At 42.6% G+C, this 19857-nt stretch overlaps 2 protein-coding genes across 4 annotated transcripts; one reads left to right on the top strand and one right to left on the bottom strand.

The window, feature by feature from the left end:
- Window positions 1-1800: 1800 nt before the first annotated feature.
- tmem115 (transmembrane protein 115) lies at window positions 1801-6252 on the bottom strand. 2 transcript variants are annotated; one of them, XM_077003916.1, is made up of 3 exons: window positions 5836-6252; window positions 4185-5216; window positions 1801-3352 (listed from the first exon to the last, which is right to left on the bottom strand). In XM_077003916.1, the coding sequence occupies exons 2-3, from the start codon at window positions 5039-5041 to the stop codon at window positions 3127-3129; spliced, it is 1083 nt and encodes a 360-aa protein (XP_076860031.1). In that variant the 5' UTR covers window positions 5042-5216; window positions 5836-6252; the 3' UTR covers window positions 1801-3126. The 2 variants fall into 2 exon arrangements, with proteins under 2 accessions (XP_076860031.1, XP_076860030.1); XM_077003915.1 differs by having other exon boundaries at window positions 5826-6251.
- Window positions 6253-11225: 4973 nt separating this feature from the next.
- LOC143511672 (transmembrane protein 26) lies at window positions 11226-18077 on the top strand. Of its 2 annotated transcripts, XM_077001251.1 has the most exons (4): window positions 11226-11794; window positions 13119-13340; window positions 14545-14686; window positions 16628-18077. In XM_077001251.1, the coding sequence occupies exons 2-4, from the start codon at window positions 13144-13146 to the stop codon at window positions 17255-17257; spliced, it is 969 nt and encodes a 322-aa protein (XP_076857366.1). In that variant the 5' UTR covers window positions 11226-11794; window positions 13119-13143; the 3' UTR covers window positions 17258-18077. The 2 variants fall into 2 exon arrangements, with proteins under 2 accessions (XP_076857366.1, XP_076857367.1); XM_077001252.1 differs by lacking the exon at window positions 11226-11794 and having other exon boundaries at window positions 13092-13340.
- Window positions 18078-19857: the final 1780 nt, after the last annotated feature.

The raw sequence follows: 19857 nt of genomic DNA, 5'->3' as shown, positions 1-19857 counted from the left end.
CAGCTCACAGTCTTCACAGAACCAATTAATTAACAATATAGCCATTGCATGTTTCCGTTGAGGGAACAAACTGATATTTAATGCAGTTGGTCTCCTAACCTTGTCGACTACTCCATCTATTGGTCAGAGTACTACATTACACATGGACACCCACCAGACTACAGCAGTTATGACTGAGTTAATTCAAATAAAATACTATTCATGTCTGAGCGCTGCATTGAATTAAAAGGAATCATTTTTGAAGTTCATTGATCCTGAGTACATTATGAAAAAATATCACATCTCTTCATTTTATTCTTATGACAACCTATTATAAATACCTTGTCTGGGTATGAATTAATTTCACCTAACAGTATTTCCTCTCCTTCAATATTCTTTTCATTCTGTACATGCATGGCTGCCTTTCTCCGTTAAGTGAACACTGAATTATTATGTCATCCTGACATTGCAATTTTACCTGGTGTATCAAGCACCTTTTACAAAAAAAGACCTGGTACTTCAGTAATGTCAGTTCAAAGTCACATATATTTGATAGGATGGGGATTTAAAAGAACAATGTGCATGTGATTTGTGATAAATTGTTATAAAGGTTTTTTTATAACAGAACAATCTCTGAAAGATAAATATAATATACAAATAAATTAGCAAACTTTGGTCTAGATCAGATTTTAAAATCAGACACGAAGGTCAAGAGCACCTACACAATATCTGAAATCAAGAGCTGACCAAAAAGCTGTAGGAATGGTGCAAAAAACAAGACAAGACAACACACACACACACATCCACACTTTACCATCCACACATTTAGGAACATTTCATGTATTGTGTTGTTTACTTCATGGATCCCTAGCCCCCAAAATGCAAACAATTCTAGACATAATTATAGGCCCACACTACCGGTGAATATTTTACCCTTCCCTGAAGAGCAATGACAAGATGAGGGGCAAATGTGTCCACACAGTTTTTTATTGGAGACAGAGATCAAATTAGAGCTGGAGCCCAAAGGAAATAGCTTCTAACTTACTGAGAAATGGGGAGAAATAAAAGAATCCCAACTAAATAGGGAAAATGATTAGCAGGAGATAACAAAAAATGCAAACAAGCAAAAACTATTGTTGAAAATCTAGCTTTCTACTATGAAACAAGTAATCCAAATTTCGTTAGAGCCTTTCCTCTCTGTGAACATCACTGTCAAAGATATGGAGTGTGCTTTACAAAAACCTAAATCTTCCTTCTCTCTCAAATACATTCACTCACTCAAGCATGCAAAAATGTCTACCTCCTTGTTCCCCAAACACAGAAAGATATAAACTGTAATCCGACTTCATGCCTGTGAATGTAGTACTCTTCTGCAGCCTGGTAGTGACGCAGAAAAATACTCATACCGACATAACATTTACACTGGTCACATGTTTTCATATTTAGGACTTAAAAGTGGTAACTGAGCCCAGATAATTTCTCTTGCTCTAAGAGGTTTGATACAGTCGTAAATACAAGTATTTGCTGTATTGCTATCGTCAGTGGAAAACCATGGAGTACAAACATATTGTGTACTTTTCTGTCCTTGGTCAAACACAGCCAAAGACATGGCTACCATAGTTATAGCCTAGAGGTGCTTCTCCCATATAACACACTTGTATGTTCCAGAATTGGCGTGATTCTCACTCACAGATGGTAACGGAAATATCCTAAAGGCACATTGCACCACAAACAGAGGACAGCAACTGTCATTCATTGCTAATGTAACATCATTTTAAATATGCTGTATTCATGAACAACTTCAGTGACACTAACCGCATCTCTGTTTAAGGCTACAGGATTGCTGGTGGCTTTTAACATTTTTTTTTTTTACTAGAAATTCAGTTTTAACGTGGATAAAGTCTAGTGTTCTGATTTAATGTCAACAAAATGAAACCATAATTTCTGAAAACATAAATAAGCTGCTTTTGTAATTCAAGCATTAGAAAAGTGCGTAACTGTGCCGTGCTGTGACAGAGCAGCTTCAGCAAGTACCACCACAACACTCCTCCCTAACAGCACAAACACCACCTCCGTCATACACAAACACCACCTGTGTGACTTGAGAATTAAGTTCAGACATTTGAATATTCTGCATCCCCGACACACGCACTGGTTGATTTTCATCTCAGGTAGTTTATTTCATAATGTGGTTCTGACCGTGCATACGCAGAACAAGTGGAACTTTTCACAAGATGTCTATAGTGTTGATCAGACACCGAATGATCAGACGGTCCAATCTTCTGGTTTGTCATCCACCTGGTACCGAGGGGCTGTAGTGGGTCAGGGTGTCTCTCTCGTTCAGGACTCTACGCATAGTACGAAGAAACAGCGATGAAAGCACAAGCAGCCCAATACAACAACCTGCCGACTACAGTGCAGCGGAGTTTGATCGCCTCTTCTCTCAGAAGCCGTTAGATCTACGGCTCTCGGCCTTTGGCAAGGCAGCTTATGTATAAAAAGGGGTCTTCTCTTCACGTGTCATGTCACTGAGGAAAGACAACAAAGCAGGTTTTACATTTCCCAAGCCAAAAAGGACGTATGCAATAAAAAGAGGTAAACTGCCATGTTTCCTGCTGCTGGGGGAAAAAAATAAAAAAACACAGACACAAACAAATACAGCAGTTAGTCTACCCAGAAGTCACAAGGAGTGCTTGTAGCCCATGAAGAGTAAATGTAACCAGCCCCAGCAGCAGTTGAAGCGTTTATTCAAAAGGAACCCCTCCCAGGACCCTGACACACATGTACAAGTATACAAACACCCCCCACCCCACACACACTAACACAACAGGGAGAGTTTAATAGATTTTGTTTGTACATTGAGAAAGGGGAAGGGGGGAAAAACCTTGAGCGCCACAGATACAGAGTTTCAGGAAAGTCTAGAGTTCTTTTGTACATGAAAGCTGAGCATGTCAATGTATTTGTAGGCTTGTTTGTGTCAGGGTATTGAACTGGTGATGACTGATCAAGATTTATAGAAACCACATATGGCAAATCTTATTTTCATGAGAAATGCATCATCATGGCATGAGGGCCTGCACACCTTCGGCAGGTACCGGGTTCGGTTGTACTCTGCGTGTACACTGTAGGTGTGTGCAAGTGTGCATGTTATGAGTTAGCAGGGGCATCTTCGAAGCTTATAATGCTGGACTCCTGCCCTGTGGGATTCTGGGTAGTGCTGGGGACAGGCGGTGAGGGGTCCCGAGCCGGGAGCAGAGGAGCGTCTGTCCGAATCTCCTCAGCATCATCATCTTCTTCATCCTCCATGCTGGGCCAGGAGGACTGGTCCTCCACTCGCTTTAGACGTTCGTTCAGAGCTTTCAACGCCAGTTGCCTAAGGACCGGACAGAAATGCCACATAGCAGCAAAATGTGTTGAGAGCTGCATGTAATTATTTATGCCAACTTGCACAGCCCATAATGTTGTTAAAAAAAAAAAAAAAAAAAAAAAACACGAGAGCAAACATCATAACAGTCACACCTCTTCCAAAGTTTTCAAATAAAGGTCTGTCAGGGTAATAGGGTTAAAAGTCCGTAAGTTCGGTTTCCTAGAACACATCCACTATTGTAATGGTCTTGATAAAGAGTTAAGGCTCTTCAACTCACTTAATAGGATATACTGCCAATATACAACATTAGCTTCATTATGTCTATTAGATAGATAAATACTTTATTGATCCCAGAGGGAAATTCTTGAAATTACTGCTTATAAATTAAGATATGGCTCCATCTATCCTTTCACCTGGAACCTTTCCATCGTGTATACAATAAGCATAAACCAAATGATACGTCTGATGATCTGGAGGTTTTTTTTAATCTGCTTCAGTTTGCATGGCTACTTTTTCAATTGACAGACTGCCTTCTAATAACAACAAAATCTCTGGAAGTTTAGTATGTAATAACTATGTAATGTATATTATGTACATTATATTACATATATTTTCATTCACTGACAAGAGCATGACAGTGCACTAAAGCAACCAGAGATTTAGAAAAAAAAGGAGAAAATAAACCCATTAGTACACTGGTATAAATACACACTGGACACACACAAATATTGTTTCAGGGATGAATACACATTCTATTCTCATGTTCACAACTATTCTTATGTTCCCTTGACTTTAACTGCAGTCATGTTTCACTGCTGTTCCTCTGTGCGGATCTTACCGTCTCCTCTCAGCGTCCTGGGGGTCTGTGCCCGGCAGGCTGATGGTGATGGAAGACGGTGCTCCCACATCATAGCGCTTCACCATTTTCCGGCACACCTTGACCTTGACGAGGGCGGCGTGCACGAGGCCGGCAATGAAGCCCACGGCTGGCTGCAGCGCCTCCGGGAAGAAGGAGGCGAAGGCGAAGTGGTCCGACATGTCGCCCCGTCCCCTGCTGTGTCTCTGGTAGAACCGCAGGTACACCCAGCCGGCTAGTGCGCCGAAGCCGCAGCCGGCTAGCGGCGCCGAGCTGTCCAATAGGCCGGCTAGCCGCAGGACGGCTAAGGCCAGCAGGGCCAGGGCCGGGGCCGCCTTGAGGCGAACCTGTGGCACCCGGAGTACGGTCGAGTCGCCCGAAGTCTGCTTCAGAGCCACCAGAACGCCACCCAGGAACGTGGGAGAGCCGTACACGTGCACCGCGAACAGGTACGTCAGGTCGAACGTGGCGGCGTAGGTGAGCACGTAGGAGAGGCCGGAGAGCAGCCCGGCAGAAACGTTCACCACGGCGAAGAAGATGAGCAGCTCCAGAGCCCCCCACAGAGGCTCCAGCAGTCGCCCGGCGACGATCACCGTGCCGACGTTCACCGCCACACCCCACACGTGCTGCTCCACCACGGGGTGAGTCGCCAGAGTCCAGACCCAGAAATTTGGTGGGAAAAGGTAACCTGGCGTGACGCCGAGTGCAATGTGCGTGTCCGCCACCCATGAAACAATGTACAGTAGAATTACGGTGGCACAGATGGACTTCACCACCACGCTGGTGCTGGCTAGTGCCGTCAGGAAGTGCTGCTGTGCCACGGGAAGGTAACGGTTCATGTTTGAGAGTCAGTTCTTGCTCTCAACACACCAGAAACCAGCTGGACGAACGGTCCTCAGTGATCAGCGGCTCTGGTGCTGTCGATCTGGACAGAGCCGGGGAGAGACGATGGCAACTTCAGACCGTAACATCTACAAGCGGCGTGACAGCCTCATCCAAAACAATGCACGTTTCCTGCATTGAGGAGATAGAAGAGATGAGATACATCACCATTTAATATACATCAAGTTTGCTTTGAAACAAAACATCACTGATAATATGTAAAATGCTTTAAAGTAATAAGGACACCTAAATGCAGCCTATCTTATGCTCAAATCCACATTCTACGTATTTTAACACGTATTACAATTAAAACGTAGTTAACAAAGTAATTGTTTACACACTGCATATCTGGTCAAACACATACCTAGCTTTCTTGGTGTACCTGAGCAATGTCACCTGCTACGTTTGCATAACACTAACGTCATAGCTAGCATGCTAGTTAGCTAACTTAACTAAACAACTTAGTTCCCAAGTTCCCAGTTTTTTCTGGGCGACTTAAGTTAGCTAGCTAGGCTGTTTTGCGTTTCTTATTTAGCTGGTTTATCCACTAAATATACGTGGAGTACAAAAACAACATACATCATCACACAAAGCGTCACTGTTGTAAGTAACAGTTGTGCTGTGCTAGAAATACAACTAGTTAGTTGGCTCTCAAGCTACGTAGACATTTGCTTCCTATATTCAGTCTGCTAGCCAGCCAAGTGTCTAGCTAGGTGCTAACACTTCAAAACTTTAACTCACCTTCCAGTACCTTTTGAAACATATTTTCCCCGTATCTGTTCGACAGTGGATCAGTCTTAAGCAAACCTATACGGTTTAAATACTTGTCCTCTTATCGGCAAGATAAACAGGAAAGTCCAACATCAACAACTTGGTCCTGTGGCATGTCCTCTCTTTTCGGCCTAGTGTCCACAGGTTAGCCCGGGGATTTCCTTTGCCAGCAGGCCTGGAAATAGTGTTCTGCTTGACACGGATCTATGTGAATCTCACAAAGTCCTTCCAGTGTATCTGTTCAAAGTGTTTACAGTTATCTATCCGTTCTGTGCGGTGTAAAGGTTACAGGTTGACGTGTAACAGCAGTGCACTTGCCTAACTCCTGGTCACTCCCAGCTAGCTAGCCACCAATGCAATAAAGAACAAACGCCAGATTTGCAAACGTCATCATCGACCATCACAAACGTGATTTTACGGCAGCGCTGTACGGATTTCTGGGAAATGTAGTCCTCAAACAGGCAATGTTTCGCATATACCACTGCGAAGGACGTTTTTCCGTTCTACAAAAACACTGTGTACCTACGGGAAACCTCTGCTAATTATCTACCGAATTCTGTGTTATGTGAGAATGTTTTGGGTTTTGAATATTGAAATATTTAAATGCTCTTCGCGTCCGGGATTATTTTGATCAGTTAGGCAAGGAAAAGTAAAAAGACTGACATTTAAAGCATTTTCAAAAATAAGTAAAAATACGTGAGAAATGTTACTTAAAATACATTTACACACCACCTCGATTGTGAAATAATGTTACAATCGATAGAGAAATCTGACACCACGACTTCTGGAGAGGTTTCTAAATATAGGCTACAAACTAGAGTACGTAGGCCCAAATCAAAACCACTTCTCAATTTAAGTCTGATAGTATACCAGTTGTTACACGACAAATTGGAGATGGTCACAGAGCAGCGAATCATTCACAGAGATTGAGATTGAGGAAAACAAGCCCTGTCAGAAGCCGCAGTCTTCATTTGTCAGGGTTTAGTTATTTTTCCCTCGTCTCCTCAAGGCTGTCAGCCTCTGTAGTTTACAATACGTGTTCATAATTTGTAATGCCACACTTTATTGCCCACTTTGTCTTTCAGTCCTCCTGTAGCGCAGTAGATGTTGGAACCCCGATGCTTTGGGAAACACTGTGAATAGCTGAATAAGAGGTATTGTGTGGGCTCTTTGCATGATAGTCTTGCATTGCATAAGGGTTAGCCTATGCTAGTTACAACAGCAGGGAACACGAAAACCATTCATTTATTATTACCGCTTCCTAAAGCAGTATGCAATCCCCCTTTTCCTCTTCTCTCTCTCTCTCTCTCTCTCTCTCTCTCTCTCTCTCTCTCTCTCTCTCTCTCTCACACACACACACACACACACACACACACACACACACACACACACACATTTCTCTGTAAGTCTTAAACATGTTTCTGAGAGACGCATGCTACATGGTTTGTGCAGGTGACAGAAGCCTTGCATCAAGTCCCTTGTGTTTCGACACAAATGTGTTTGTTTGTGTCTTACAGGATTGCCGTGACCCTGCTCTCTCACACACAGCACTAGCTGCTTTATTGTCTGTCAAATCATATTCTCTGCCCTCCCTTATTCTCTCATTTCTTTTATTCTCTTTCCTTCCCCTGTCCATCTTCTTCGCTTCTTCTCCAAATGGATTCATGCAGGAAGCACAGATCTCATAGCCTAGGGCTTCAGCGTAGCATTCTCACGTAGCATTCTCATTCCCCTTGATTTACGTATTATGAGTTTTGATTTATGTATCTCTCTCTCTCTCTCTCTCTCTCTCTCACAGAGAGAGAGAGAAAGAAAAAGAAAAACAACTGGTGAGTAAATACCTCATGGAAAGCGATGAGACCACATGCTGGTAGAGATTATGTGAAACAGGGCAAAGCTGCTATGGAGAACTATCAGATGGTGCAGAAAAATTCCTTTTGAGTAAAGGAGGGCCAAGATGGCCTCGAGAGACGTTCGCTGGGGTCTGCACCAGTTTCTGTCTGTATCAAGTTTTTAGTTCCACATTTAGTTCATGCTAAATGCTTAACAGTAAGGCAACCATTCCCACAGTAGTATTTAACAGTTCACAGAAGGTGTGAAAGTTCAGCTGTAGGCATCTAACCATGTGCTTGTCTTTTGGATATGAGTGTCAGGTCACGTTTCTCTCTCCACATACTTTACCACATCACACTGGTTTTCATCGGTTCTGACAGCCACGAGAATAAACCGATCAAAGTCTCCAGCTCAGTGTAACCAGAGATCTCCTGAATGGGCCACAAATGCAGGGCCTGTTACACTACAGCTGAAGAGGGAGACACCACTCTCATCTGGTGTCTCAGGAGAGCATCTTTCAGTCCAGCCCGCAGCCCTGTCAGCTGTGCTACATTACATACCTTTCATCTTCCATCTCCGAGCTAGACATGGGGCATACATTCATGCACTACAGCTATGGCCAGAACTTACAGTCACCAACGTGGAAGCCACGTTTCATCAACCGTGATCTCATGGACACGAGATTTTGGAAAGGATTCCCTCCACATCACAAATTGCTGTTGCTAGGCAAAGATGCAACCACCTTGTCGTGGTAGTTTATGGCCATAACATATTCATAAACAATCTTGTTATTTCTGCTCCTCATCCTCCATTTAGAGCCTATATTCCTCCAGCTGAATATGGGCGAGCGTAACAGATATAAACACTCATTATTCCTTCCTCTCTGGGGCAGTTGCTACCTGTTTGCTAATTATATTTCACACCTGCTCCTTATTTGCAGTACAAACGGCAGAAGACTGAGTGCAAAAATAAACCGCATTGTACAGAGTTAATTGAACGTGTCACATCAAATGTAGTGCACACCAGCACCGTCTTTGTGTGTGTCTTGTCTCTGCGTGTCCGACCCTGCTGTGTTAGCTCGTAGCAGGGTGGTCTGCGAGACAGGCGCGGAGGGAGCCGTGTTAATGAGGGCGCGCTGGAGAGAAAGGCACGCTGAGGAGAAAATAGGAAATTAACTTCCATCGCTTTCAGAGCACCGAGGCTGAACGCCAGTTCAGGAGTCTAGCCAATCCCCTGAGCCCAATCAGAGGGCTGGAACCAATGCAACCTCAAGTTCCCCTCTCCTCTAGAGTCCCCTCTATTCTCTATATCCCTTCACACATGTGTGCCCACGCATGCTGCCGTAAGCTTATAATGCCTTGTGGGCCTTGTTCTTGGGTTTTGATCCCTTCTTGGTAACACTGCCCTCTTTTGGTCTTCCTTTGCTATTACAAATAGAATATAGAATACAGTATAGAATATTGATGACCAGGAGCAGACAGTGTCCTAACAGATCCCAGCTTTGGTTTTCCGTAAACTATGGTTTCTGTGATCGATCTTGCAGCAGGAAGGAGCATGGGAAACACACAATCCATCCATTACAGACCTTAACAATTGGGAATTGTTTAAGAACATTTACAACACAAGGTATCAGCATCTTTCAGTCTACACTTACAGTGTAACATTAGAATATTAGATTTTTTGTGTTTTGTGAAAGCAACGCAGACGTATTAGGTACATAAATGGACAGGGTGTCCATTTTCCTTTCTATAAAAAAAAATTAAAGTGTGACAAAAACTGGTACATGTTTAGTAGCATAGATAATTCTATTAGATAAATTAATTCTAAAAGATTTTCACCATTACTACAACCTATTTGCATTTTCTAATATCTCTGGCCACTAAAAACACCCATTTTAACACAAACAAATGTGCATAAAATGCCCATTAACATACCTGTGGGCCCTCACCTTACACAAGAAGCAAAGGAGAGAGGGAGGTCTCTGGAGATGACCAGGTGACAGCAGAAAGCCCAATTTCAACACTGTCTCACAGTCATGGAGAGAAATGTGCCAGGCTCCTCTGTGAGCTCTAATAGCGTTGGCAGTTCCCATTCTCCCACCTCATAAAAATGCTGATGACACCACGTTGGATGGGACCGCACCATCCTGGATAGATCGCATAAATGGGGCAGGCAGTGTGAGGCCATGGGTGAGTGGGGAGGCAGGAAAGGGCCTCCTTAATGGACAAAATAAATGGTCACTCAGATGGTTGCACAAACACCATTTGTCCTCTCTTGAAATCCCCCCCTGACAGTCAATCTCTCCCTGAGCTAATGCTCCCATCTGAAGCCAGCGCCATTATAGATTTATGGAGCCAAGTGTCCATTCCTACACCTCATATCTGCAGGTGGCAGAGTTTCAGTCCAGTCCTTTAGTTTGCACAAGGGCCCTTGCTAGGGAACGAAGTCTAGAATCGGGATTGCTTTCAAAATATGACAAGAAATGTGCTCCCTGAAATTTTCTCCCCCCTGCCAATGCAGTCTAGATCCAGGACTTGTTTACACCCAACTCTGTGCTGAACTGTAAAAAGGAGCCTGCAGAGATGGAGCAGGAAACCTGCCAATCTTCCTCCTATTCCCTTCATTAATCCTTAAGTCCTTTGTTCTAAGACATATAATCCTTGGTAAAGCAGAACAAAGTAGCTGTGTAATCTCCAAAAAGTTTGCTAATTGAATAGAAGTTGCGATATGATGAGAAGCTGAAGGGCATATTCTCTTTATTTAATACTCAGTAACCTCTGTAAAGACTGTATTGAAGTCACCCTAAGCTACATACCGTGTGCTTTTTAGAGGACTCGGAAGCACATTTTCAATTACATTTCTAGACTTCTGATGCTACACCCATGACACCAGCTGTGACATGTCACACTCTGAAAGGAAATGACGACTGCCACATGAAACAGGGCGATGAAAACAGGGGTCGCCCTCATTCCCTTTCTCCTCTCCTCCCTTTTCCTCCTCTTGAAGTCTCCCACCCATTTTTCCACTCGGGGGTCTGTTCCCGTTATCACAATCACATCCTGCCAGTTCTGCCTGTCCGTAGATGATAGAAAAACAACTGTTTAAACACATCACTCCATTCTGTTTACCTGGAGGTACAGACCTCATTTAACCAGGCCAGCCCTACACAAATACAGATAGAGACTTCCCTCCTCTTATGACTGTATAGTATTTCACAAAGAGTCATTCATGTCATGAAGAGTCAATTCATTTCATGAAGAGTCAGTTCATTTCTTGAACACGTTTTCATGGGGATGCATGTGGGAGATCTATTGAAAAACTGATTTAAGTAACAGGAAAGACCTCAGCAAATCAGACAGAAGTAAGAAGAGCTTCCCCTCAGAACATTACACATTGGAATGTATCAACCAACATATTCAGATTGGTAAATCCATAATATGTCCCAGCCACTTGTGTAATAGTAAGTAAATGTATTTTGCTCCTTAACATCACTACCCTACTGCTCTTCTGTACCTCATCCAGGTTGGTGGTCTTCAGTCATTTCAGTCTTAAATAGTGTTAAGTAAAGTTACTCTGCTTAATGTTTAAATGTGTTTTACGTGCCACTGAGAACAGTTAGAGATGCAAACCGGTGGGGCTGCTGGGGAAACTGCAGTGTGTGTTTGTGTCTTTGGTTTAAAAATTGTCCTTTACATACCAATTCCACACTGACTCAAGTCTCAAGTCCCCTAAAGATGATCTAATGATGGATCATCATACAGTGGCAGGAAATGTTATCTGTGCATAGTAATCACACACACAAACACACACACACACACACACACACACACACACACACACACACACACACACACACACACACACACACACACACACACACACACACACACACACACACACACACACAGAGGATCTTATCCCAGAGGCCTCCAGGGGTGCTAGATAGGGGATGCTGTTTAAAAGGTGCTGGCACTAACTCCAAAGGTAGTCAGATGTAATAAAGCATGCTGGGAGCCCATGTTGAGATATCGCCACAGGACAGAGCTTCTTTGGAAGGAAATCTGCTTGAGTTCAGAACTGGGTTCCCTGGATTAAATATTCAGTGGGTAAGTATGATTTAATTATATTCTTTACCCAAGACACACTCTGTATTTCAAGCAAACATAAATCATAAGTAGCACTTTCTATGAACCTAGTATAGAATATGTTTTGTATGTATTAAATGTTTACTAGGGTTAGTATATATATAGTATATATATATACTATATACTATATATATATATATATATATATATATATATATATATATATATATATATATATATATATATATATATATATACTAAATGTTTACTAACCCTAGTAAACATTTAATACATACAAAACATATTCTATACTAGGTTCATAGAAAGTGCTACTTATGATTTACTTATTAGCATTTTCATATATATATATATATATATATATATATATATATATATATATATATATATATATATATATATATATATATATATATATATAATTTTAGCCTTATATCACAATGGAACTGTTTATTCTAATGCATATTTTCTATGTTCATTATTCATGATACTAGGGCCATAAGCTTCTTATATGTATAAACCCACTTTCCAACCAGTTTATACTATGAGGCTACTCTTACATTTTTCTCGCAATCCTCAACATGAAAGTGTATAAATACAATTAACTCCCAAACCCACTTTACAAGCTTTAACCAAGGTAGCTCATTTATTCAACAATAAGTTCATGAATATGAATATCAATACATTCCAACTTACAAAGCTTTTAGTCCTCTTTCCAGACTAAGAATGATCCAAAAACAACAAAAGAGCTTCATAACATTACTGGGATCAATTCCTTGCCCTCTGCTTTATCTATGGTATTTAAATGTAGTTTTACAATGCTATGACATTGAGATGAGGTCATCAATAATGTAATAAACAAGTAAAATATGCATTGCAATGCATAATATAAATGTGTACAAATGTATAAAATGTTTTATAACTATGAACAATTATATGCAGTTATAGACCCTTAATTTCTTATATACATTCATAATGCATTATATTATAGAATTGCAATATCAAATTTACTGGGGAATATAAAAAATATTGATGGTTTTCTTTGAACATTATATAATTATTTTTATGCTAGTTATAAAATATATAAAGCTTCTTTGAATTTTTATACCTTCAGGCAATCTCATACTTCTGATTCCTATGTTTGATTTAATTTCAATTATATATATTCAAATCCTTAATATGTTAACATTATCAGTTTTCTGGTTTTCAGTGTTAAATGTAACTTGTCAGTTTATATTAATTTTTTATATTTTGCTATGTGATTTTCTATAACAATGCAAATTTTTAGTAAATGCTTTTAAAATAATAATTTTTCTTTCCCCGTCAGCTCTTTCTATTCGTTCAACGATTGGATGATGTGCCAAGCCCTCAACATCCTATTGGCTCTGCTGAGTCGCTTCCTGTTTGCAGTGCATGGCATTTTGACAGTTTGGCGTGTTGTGGTCATGAAGGACGAGCCCTGCTATTGGCTGCTGCTGACGGGCGTGGCACTGCTGGGCGTGGAGATGGTTGTCACCATTAAATGCACGAGCAACGCAGAATGGAAATGGTGATGATGTCACAGGCAGCGTCATTCAACAGCTGTATTTTAACACAGACCCGCTGTATGCAGTTATGCAACATGTATAAGACAGATGAAATTTTGGATCAATGATATACCTCAAAAGTGCTGTTTACTGGTTTCAAAAACCACATATATGATTCATCATCAAAAGGTAGAGCTACCAATATTTCTTCAAGAAGTGTAGCAAAATTGAATCAGTAAATCACTGAGATAGATAACTGGTTTTATAGTGATGAAATCCTGATACCTGAGATCTGTAAATCTGTCCAAGGCACCTCAATGTGCATGACTTTTAATCTTCCCTTGAACTAAACTGGGTTCTTTAAGTAGGGTAACTTCAGGTGCTTCTCACGTGGTGAGAGCACAACCAGCCTCATATCAGGGGGCCTTCATATTGATCTCCCTCTGTGGGAGGACATGTCTGCTCTCCTCTCTCCTAAAGCACAGCTGCTATTAATATCTTCCTTTCATCACGCAGTGCCTGTGTAATCTGTACATTTACATACAAGTCTTTTGCATTCAGTCACCTTTTCAAGAATTGCATCAGGGGAGATTTTGTTGTTAAATATTTCTAGATTATAACTGTCCTCTCTGTCTATATTATAACTGCCCTCTCTGTCTTGAAAGCTGGTGATGCAGATGGGTTACTTACTCTGTCATTCTCTCTCTCTGTCTCGCTCTCTCACTCACTCTCTCATTCTCTCTCTTATTAGTTGCCTGACCCTTCTCTTTCTCTTCTGTGCACAGATACACAAACATGCAGACATGGACACACACACACACACACACACACACACACACACACACACACACACACACACACACACACACACACACACACTTTGAAATCTGTTCTCTTCTCCAGAGAGGGTAGGCTGTGTCAGTGGGGATTTGCATAGCTGATGGGAGTAATTTGCAGTCTGAACTGAGGCCCCTCTGGCAGCAGAGCGTCTGTGGTGTGGCTCACTGTTAATTCCTCCCATTTAATATCCTTTGTAACTAATCAATCAATCAATCAACTAACTAGAAAAATAAAGAAGCTGGGCTAAAGTTCAAAGACTAGAAGACGTCCTATCCGTGCTATAACCAAGGCTAATATTCAGTGAATGACTTCACACATCTTTTTGTAAAGAGGCCTAAATAGTCTGGAAAAGATGGTTTGTGAAGATCTCGCCTTGTCTCCCTGTAGGTTCTCTCCTATGGTCTTCCTTTATCTCAGCACTGAGATTCCCTCTGTCTGGTTCCTGGAGTTGAACCTGGTACAGGCCAAGCTGCCAATCAACTCTTCATCACCTGACCTGCCCCTCCTGTCACATATCACCATACCAGCGGTAAGGTCTTTAAGCTAAGTGCTTCCTGGTTTAGAAACATTTACAGCGTTTGGTGGATGCCCTTGTCCACTTTGCTTTGTAGTCTCTGTCACAGACTACATATCCCCGTGTGCAAATACATAGGTCAGTGTTAAGAATACTGGCATGCTAAACCCTAGCCCTGAGTGGAAGGAATGCAGTATAAACATATAAAATGTTTTCTTTTTAATACATAAGTGCATATTCAAGTGCGTAGTGCATAGCCAATGATTCAACTCAATGGACAGGCAATAATTCAGCTGTATGGAAAGGCAGTGGAGGGATGATTGAAGATAAGCCGTGCAGATGCTTTCTGGATGAGTTGTAAGGATCTGATGGAGGGGATGGATCTCACAGGAAGGGATGGCACAGCCAGGGAAGACAGAGGGGTCAGTGCAGAAATGACATGGGCCCGAATACACACCTGAGCGGCGTCTGTGGAGACAGATGAATTTCCTGATGCTGCTGAGGAGTTAACAACACGACGAGAGTTACCCAGCAGTACCCCGAGGTTGTGTGCCTTGACAGTTGGAGTGATACAGGTGTTCTCTAGTGAGATCCCAAGGTCTCAACTTGGGGGGAAGCATCTCAAGGAAAAATAGCAGCTCCATCAAGTTGAGATTTAGTTTCAAGTGACGAGCTGAAGTCTGCTAGGCATGCCAAGATACAAGTGTGTCAGAGGGTGAAAAGGAGAATATCAATCATAATCAGCTTCAAAGATGTATGATACAGGATATAACCTCACTAAGAAATAAGGTGTTGATGGAGAACAGGAGAGGACCAAGCACTGAAACTAGTGCCCCACTAGTGGAGAGTTTGTATACAACAGATCCCCTCCGTGTCACCCGATATTGCCGGCTTTCAAAGTATGATGCAAACCATTGAGTTTCTGTGCCAGGAACAGTTTCCATCTGTGGTCTTTGAGCTAATGTGTGTTTAATATACCTTGGATTTGGAGTGGTGATCTGGAGATCAGTGTCTTGTATATGTTTACCCATGGGTTTGAAAGGCAAAATTGATCCTTGCCTCTTACCGCACAAAAATCTGATGTCTGACCTTTGTGTGCAAAAAAAAAGGAAGAAAAGGCAGCTCCAGCAATGGCTGTGCTACTGTCTGAGGCCTGGAGCCTGGCCTTCACTATCAACCCCACAGCAGAGGCTGGTACCAGCACAAACCTCAAAGCTACATTGATCATGTTAACGTTAGCGCCGACAATATGTGCACATGTACTTGGGGGAGGAGGGGGTCCGTATCATCTGTATTGCATTTTGACTCAGAGTGATGATTTCACCACATTTTCGCCACCATCTACCGCTGTTTGATTATTGCTAAATCTTGCTGGTGGGATTAGCACAGGCTGCCAGAAAGGTCCTCAGAAGGGTCTAATGCTCACTTTAGCCACCGCTATCTCCAGGCAGCAGAGCTTGCTCCCTCCTATTGCGTTTCAGAAGCTGAAGGAAGTGAAACTGTTAGAGAGAGATTAAGAGCAAGGCATCACAGGTCTTGGGCTCATGCTCTCTGGAGGGGTTAGCATGTAGCCGCCGATATGGCCGGTATGACGTCTGGCTAGCTCTCGTAGCAGTCAGGAGCCTTGAGAAGCTACATGGTAAAACCATCAATGCATTAAGTCTTGTACATTTAAACTGGGAGCTTTATCAGCCTGGGGGTTAACAGTGGTGATCCAATAAAACAGAGAAAACCCGGCCAACCAATTTGTTTCTTAGCCGAATATGCGCAATAGGGTTGGGAAGGGAGGTTGTGCAGACGGAGCTCATATATGAAAGCGGTTTCACAGTATCTGAAGGCAGAATAAAAGATAAGACACATCCATTTATTCCTTACCACAGTTTCACAGTGATGCAGCATTCTCCTGCTGGCTCAACTGTTACCATGGAGATAACGGTGCTGTTGTGTCTGGCTCAGGGCTTGGCGTCGCTGGACCCCGAGACCTGGGTGGTGGGCCTGGAGCAGACCATGCTCATTGTGCTCGTGCTGGGACGGTGGCTGATGCCCAAAGGGGACATGTCACGTGACCAACTTTCACAGCTCCTCATGGTCTACGTGGGACTGGGCGCGGACGTCCTGGACGTCCTGGACACCTTCAAGCAGTCGGAGGTGAAAACCAACCGCGTGGTGATCATCGTTGGGCTGAGTCTCTTCTCCTGGGCCTTGATGCAGTTCCCCCTGGTTCTCACCCAGACCAGCCCTCCCAAGCAGGGGCGAGAGACCCAGCTGGGAGACGGTGGTCCTGGGTTTATGTCCTGCTCCGCCCCCTGTTGCTCCAGTGAGGTCTGGAGTCTCCTGCTGACTGTGGGTCTACAGGATGGCCCGTTCCTAGTTTACCGCCTCTACCTCATGATCAAAGAGAACGTTCTGAACCAGATGATGATCTTCTTCACTTGTAAGAACATCCTCATCGTCATGCTGGAAATGTACAGGATTTGCGTGGTGCAGTTCAAACTGGGACTGCCGGGGGGCGGAGCAAGGACATCTGATGGTAGCCAATCAGAAAGGGAGGATGCAGAGGTTCTGGAACCCAGCTGTCAGCGTTAGATAAATGTGCTAACACATGCTCAGCTTTCTACATTCTTCAAAGGCCAGTTGCAGAATTAAGAAATGTGAAGTTAACGCTGGTTTGAACTGTGTCATTCACAGCCTAGACTGAATAGGGCAGTGCAAAATAAATACGTTTTTTTTAAAAATTATATTTATGAATTCATATTAGCGTACTCTTCTTCAGTCATATATTTAGTCACATATTTATTGGCTTACGCGTTGATATTTTTTTTATTAACTGAAAACCTTGAACATTGCTTGACCTACATCAAAACACTTAAGTAATTTGGTTAAGGTATTAATACGGTAGTTGCACTTCGAGCCAGCAGATGGCAGTGTTAGCATACACTTTAAAATGGCGCGAGATAGGCAGGCGCGGCAGAACTACATGATGGCTACCACCAAGCAAAACCTTTGTATTGGGTGTGATTAGCGGTTCGTGTTAGAGTGCCAAAAAAATTCCACTTCAACCAAGCTTTTATGTGCGTAGGACATAAGACTCCTCTGAAGACGCACGGGATACCTCAGGTCTTGTGAACTCAATCACAGTTGTAGCGTCATGTTTAGGATGCAGGGTATCCTACCTGTTCACTTACACGGAAGCCTTTGAAAAGCATTATAATACGCTGACATGCACATCAAAATACAAGCATATCAAAATACAATGACAAGACAGAGAGTTACCCATGGCAAATGTGTGTGTGCAACTCTTGTCAATCAAATGACTAAATTCTGTTGTTGTGGTTTAAAATGAAGATTAATTAACGATGTAGTCTCAGCATGTCATTTATTATAATACTGTAGTATACTGCTCTGAATAAAAACATATATCATGCTGCCATGTTTGTTACTTGTTTTTTTATCGCACGCTTAATAAGCTGTCGAAAATAAAAGAGACAGGAGGACAGAGGAAGGAACCTTCAGCAGATACTTGCTGCCTTATTATAAGTGCTATTCTGTCACAGTATTCCTTCCTGTAATGACTCTCTTTCACACAGACATGCACCACACGTTGCAATAGAAAAAAAGCAACAATGTCCCCCGAGAACATCAAAACATAATGAAACACTCTCCCTCTCTAAATACACATTCTCATTTCCAAAGTCCTCCACTTATTGTAACACTCCTTAAATCAATAAAGGAAAGAGAGAGAGAAAGAGAGAGAGAGAGAGAGAGACAGACAGACAGAGAGCGATTGTAATCCAGAGAATGCCAAAGCAGTCAGAGCGTGAGCGTGTGGGGAGGGGAAGCACACACATTAATGCAGGTGTCTTAAATGAAACACAGAGCACTCGTGAGTGGACTTAGAAGGTAAAAGGTTGGATCTGTGGGTCTGTGTGCTTGCTCACTCTTTGCTGTTTGAGGGTCTTAGCTGTTCAAATCCCCAGCTGTGATCCAATCCTCATTTTCCACCTCACTCGTGTTGCCTCATTTTTGAAACGAGATTTGAACATGCCAAAAAAGGTTACGTTCTGTCGGAATCCCACAATCTGCCCCATGATATGATTATTTCATAGCTTCCACGGTCCTGTGATGTACACTGCCTTTGCTCTAGCAGTGAGCATTTTGCCTAGGGGAAAATAAGGGTTTGAAGGGGAAAAAATTGCTAGTGAAAGATCATGTTCAACTGAACTCTGAGTTAAGATGCCTTCAAAAATCTCATCTGTGTTCCACACATCTGTAGATAAAACACCACGTTTTATGGAGAGGGAAGGTCCTCTTTTACATCTGACGCTCAATTTGTTTCTGGTCACAACTTATACATTAGATATGTAGCATGAAGCTTGAATTTCATACTTCAGCTGTCAGTGAGTCCCTCCTTCCTGGGTGAAGGGACTGGAACCAGAGCAGATGTGTGTGTATGTGTGTGTGAGCTGTGTGTTTTAGCTGAGAGCACCTGGAAGGCTGGCAGAATAAGAGTGAAAAGAAAAACAAAGGAGAAAACAGCATCGGCACACAGAGCAGCTCTCGTTCACAGGATCCACGGTTTAACGAGCCCGTGCTTTAACGAGCCACATGCTTTAACAAGATTGTGACACACGTGGGAGGACGATATGGAGTCAGCTGATCAACATTCACCAAAGAATTGCATGCCCTAGATAGACAGACAGAGAGAGAGAGAGAGGGAGAGAGAGAGAGAAAGAGAGAGAGAAAGACCTGTCATTACAAGTAGGAATGCTCTGACAGAATAACACTGATAATAAGGCTGTGAGTCTCGTGTTCGAGTTTGAGGTGCAAATAATAAGAAGCAAACTTATACCTTCCACTGAAAAGACATCACACCCCCACATGCACAAACTAACACCCACAATCACACAACCCCCACCCCAGTCACCACCACCACACACACCCACCCACTCTAGCAGACAGAGTAATGACTGGGATTCAGGAGAACAGGTTGCTGAGTGAACAGGTGTACATCTGTAGTGTAGCTGCAAGCATAATTAACCTGTCCTCTGAATTAACTATGAGCCAAATGTCTCAGTGACTCACTCACATCGACCCTTCAAGACTGTAGGAGCACTTTAGGTCTCCATCAACTCTGCTGAGAGCCCAGAGCACAAACTGACAAATACACACAGCTGTTTTTTTTAAGT

Source organism: Brachyhypopomus gauderio, chromosome 4 (assembly GCF_052324685.1).
Source record: "Brachyhypopomus gauderio isolate BG-103 chromosome 4, BGAUD_0.2, whole genome shotgun sequence".
Lineage (NCBI taxonomy): Eukaryota > Metazoa > Chordata > Actinopteri > Gymnotiformes > Hypopomidae > Brachyhypopomus > Brachyhypopomus gauderio.
This window is presented reverse-complemented; position numbering and strand designations above follow the sequence as displayed.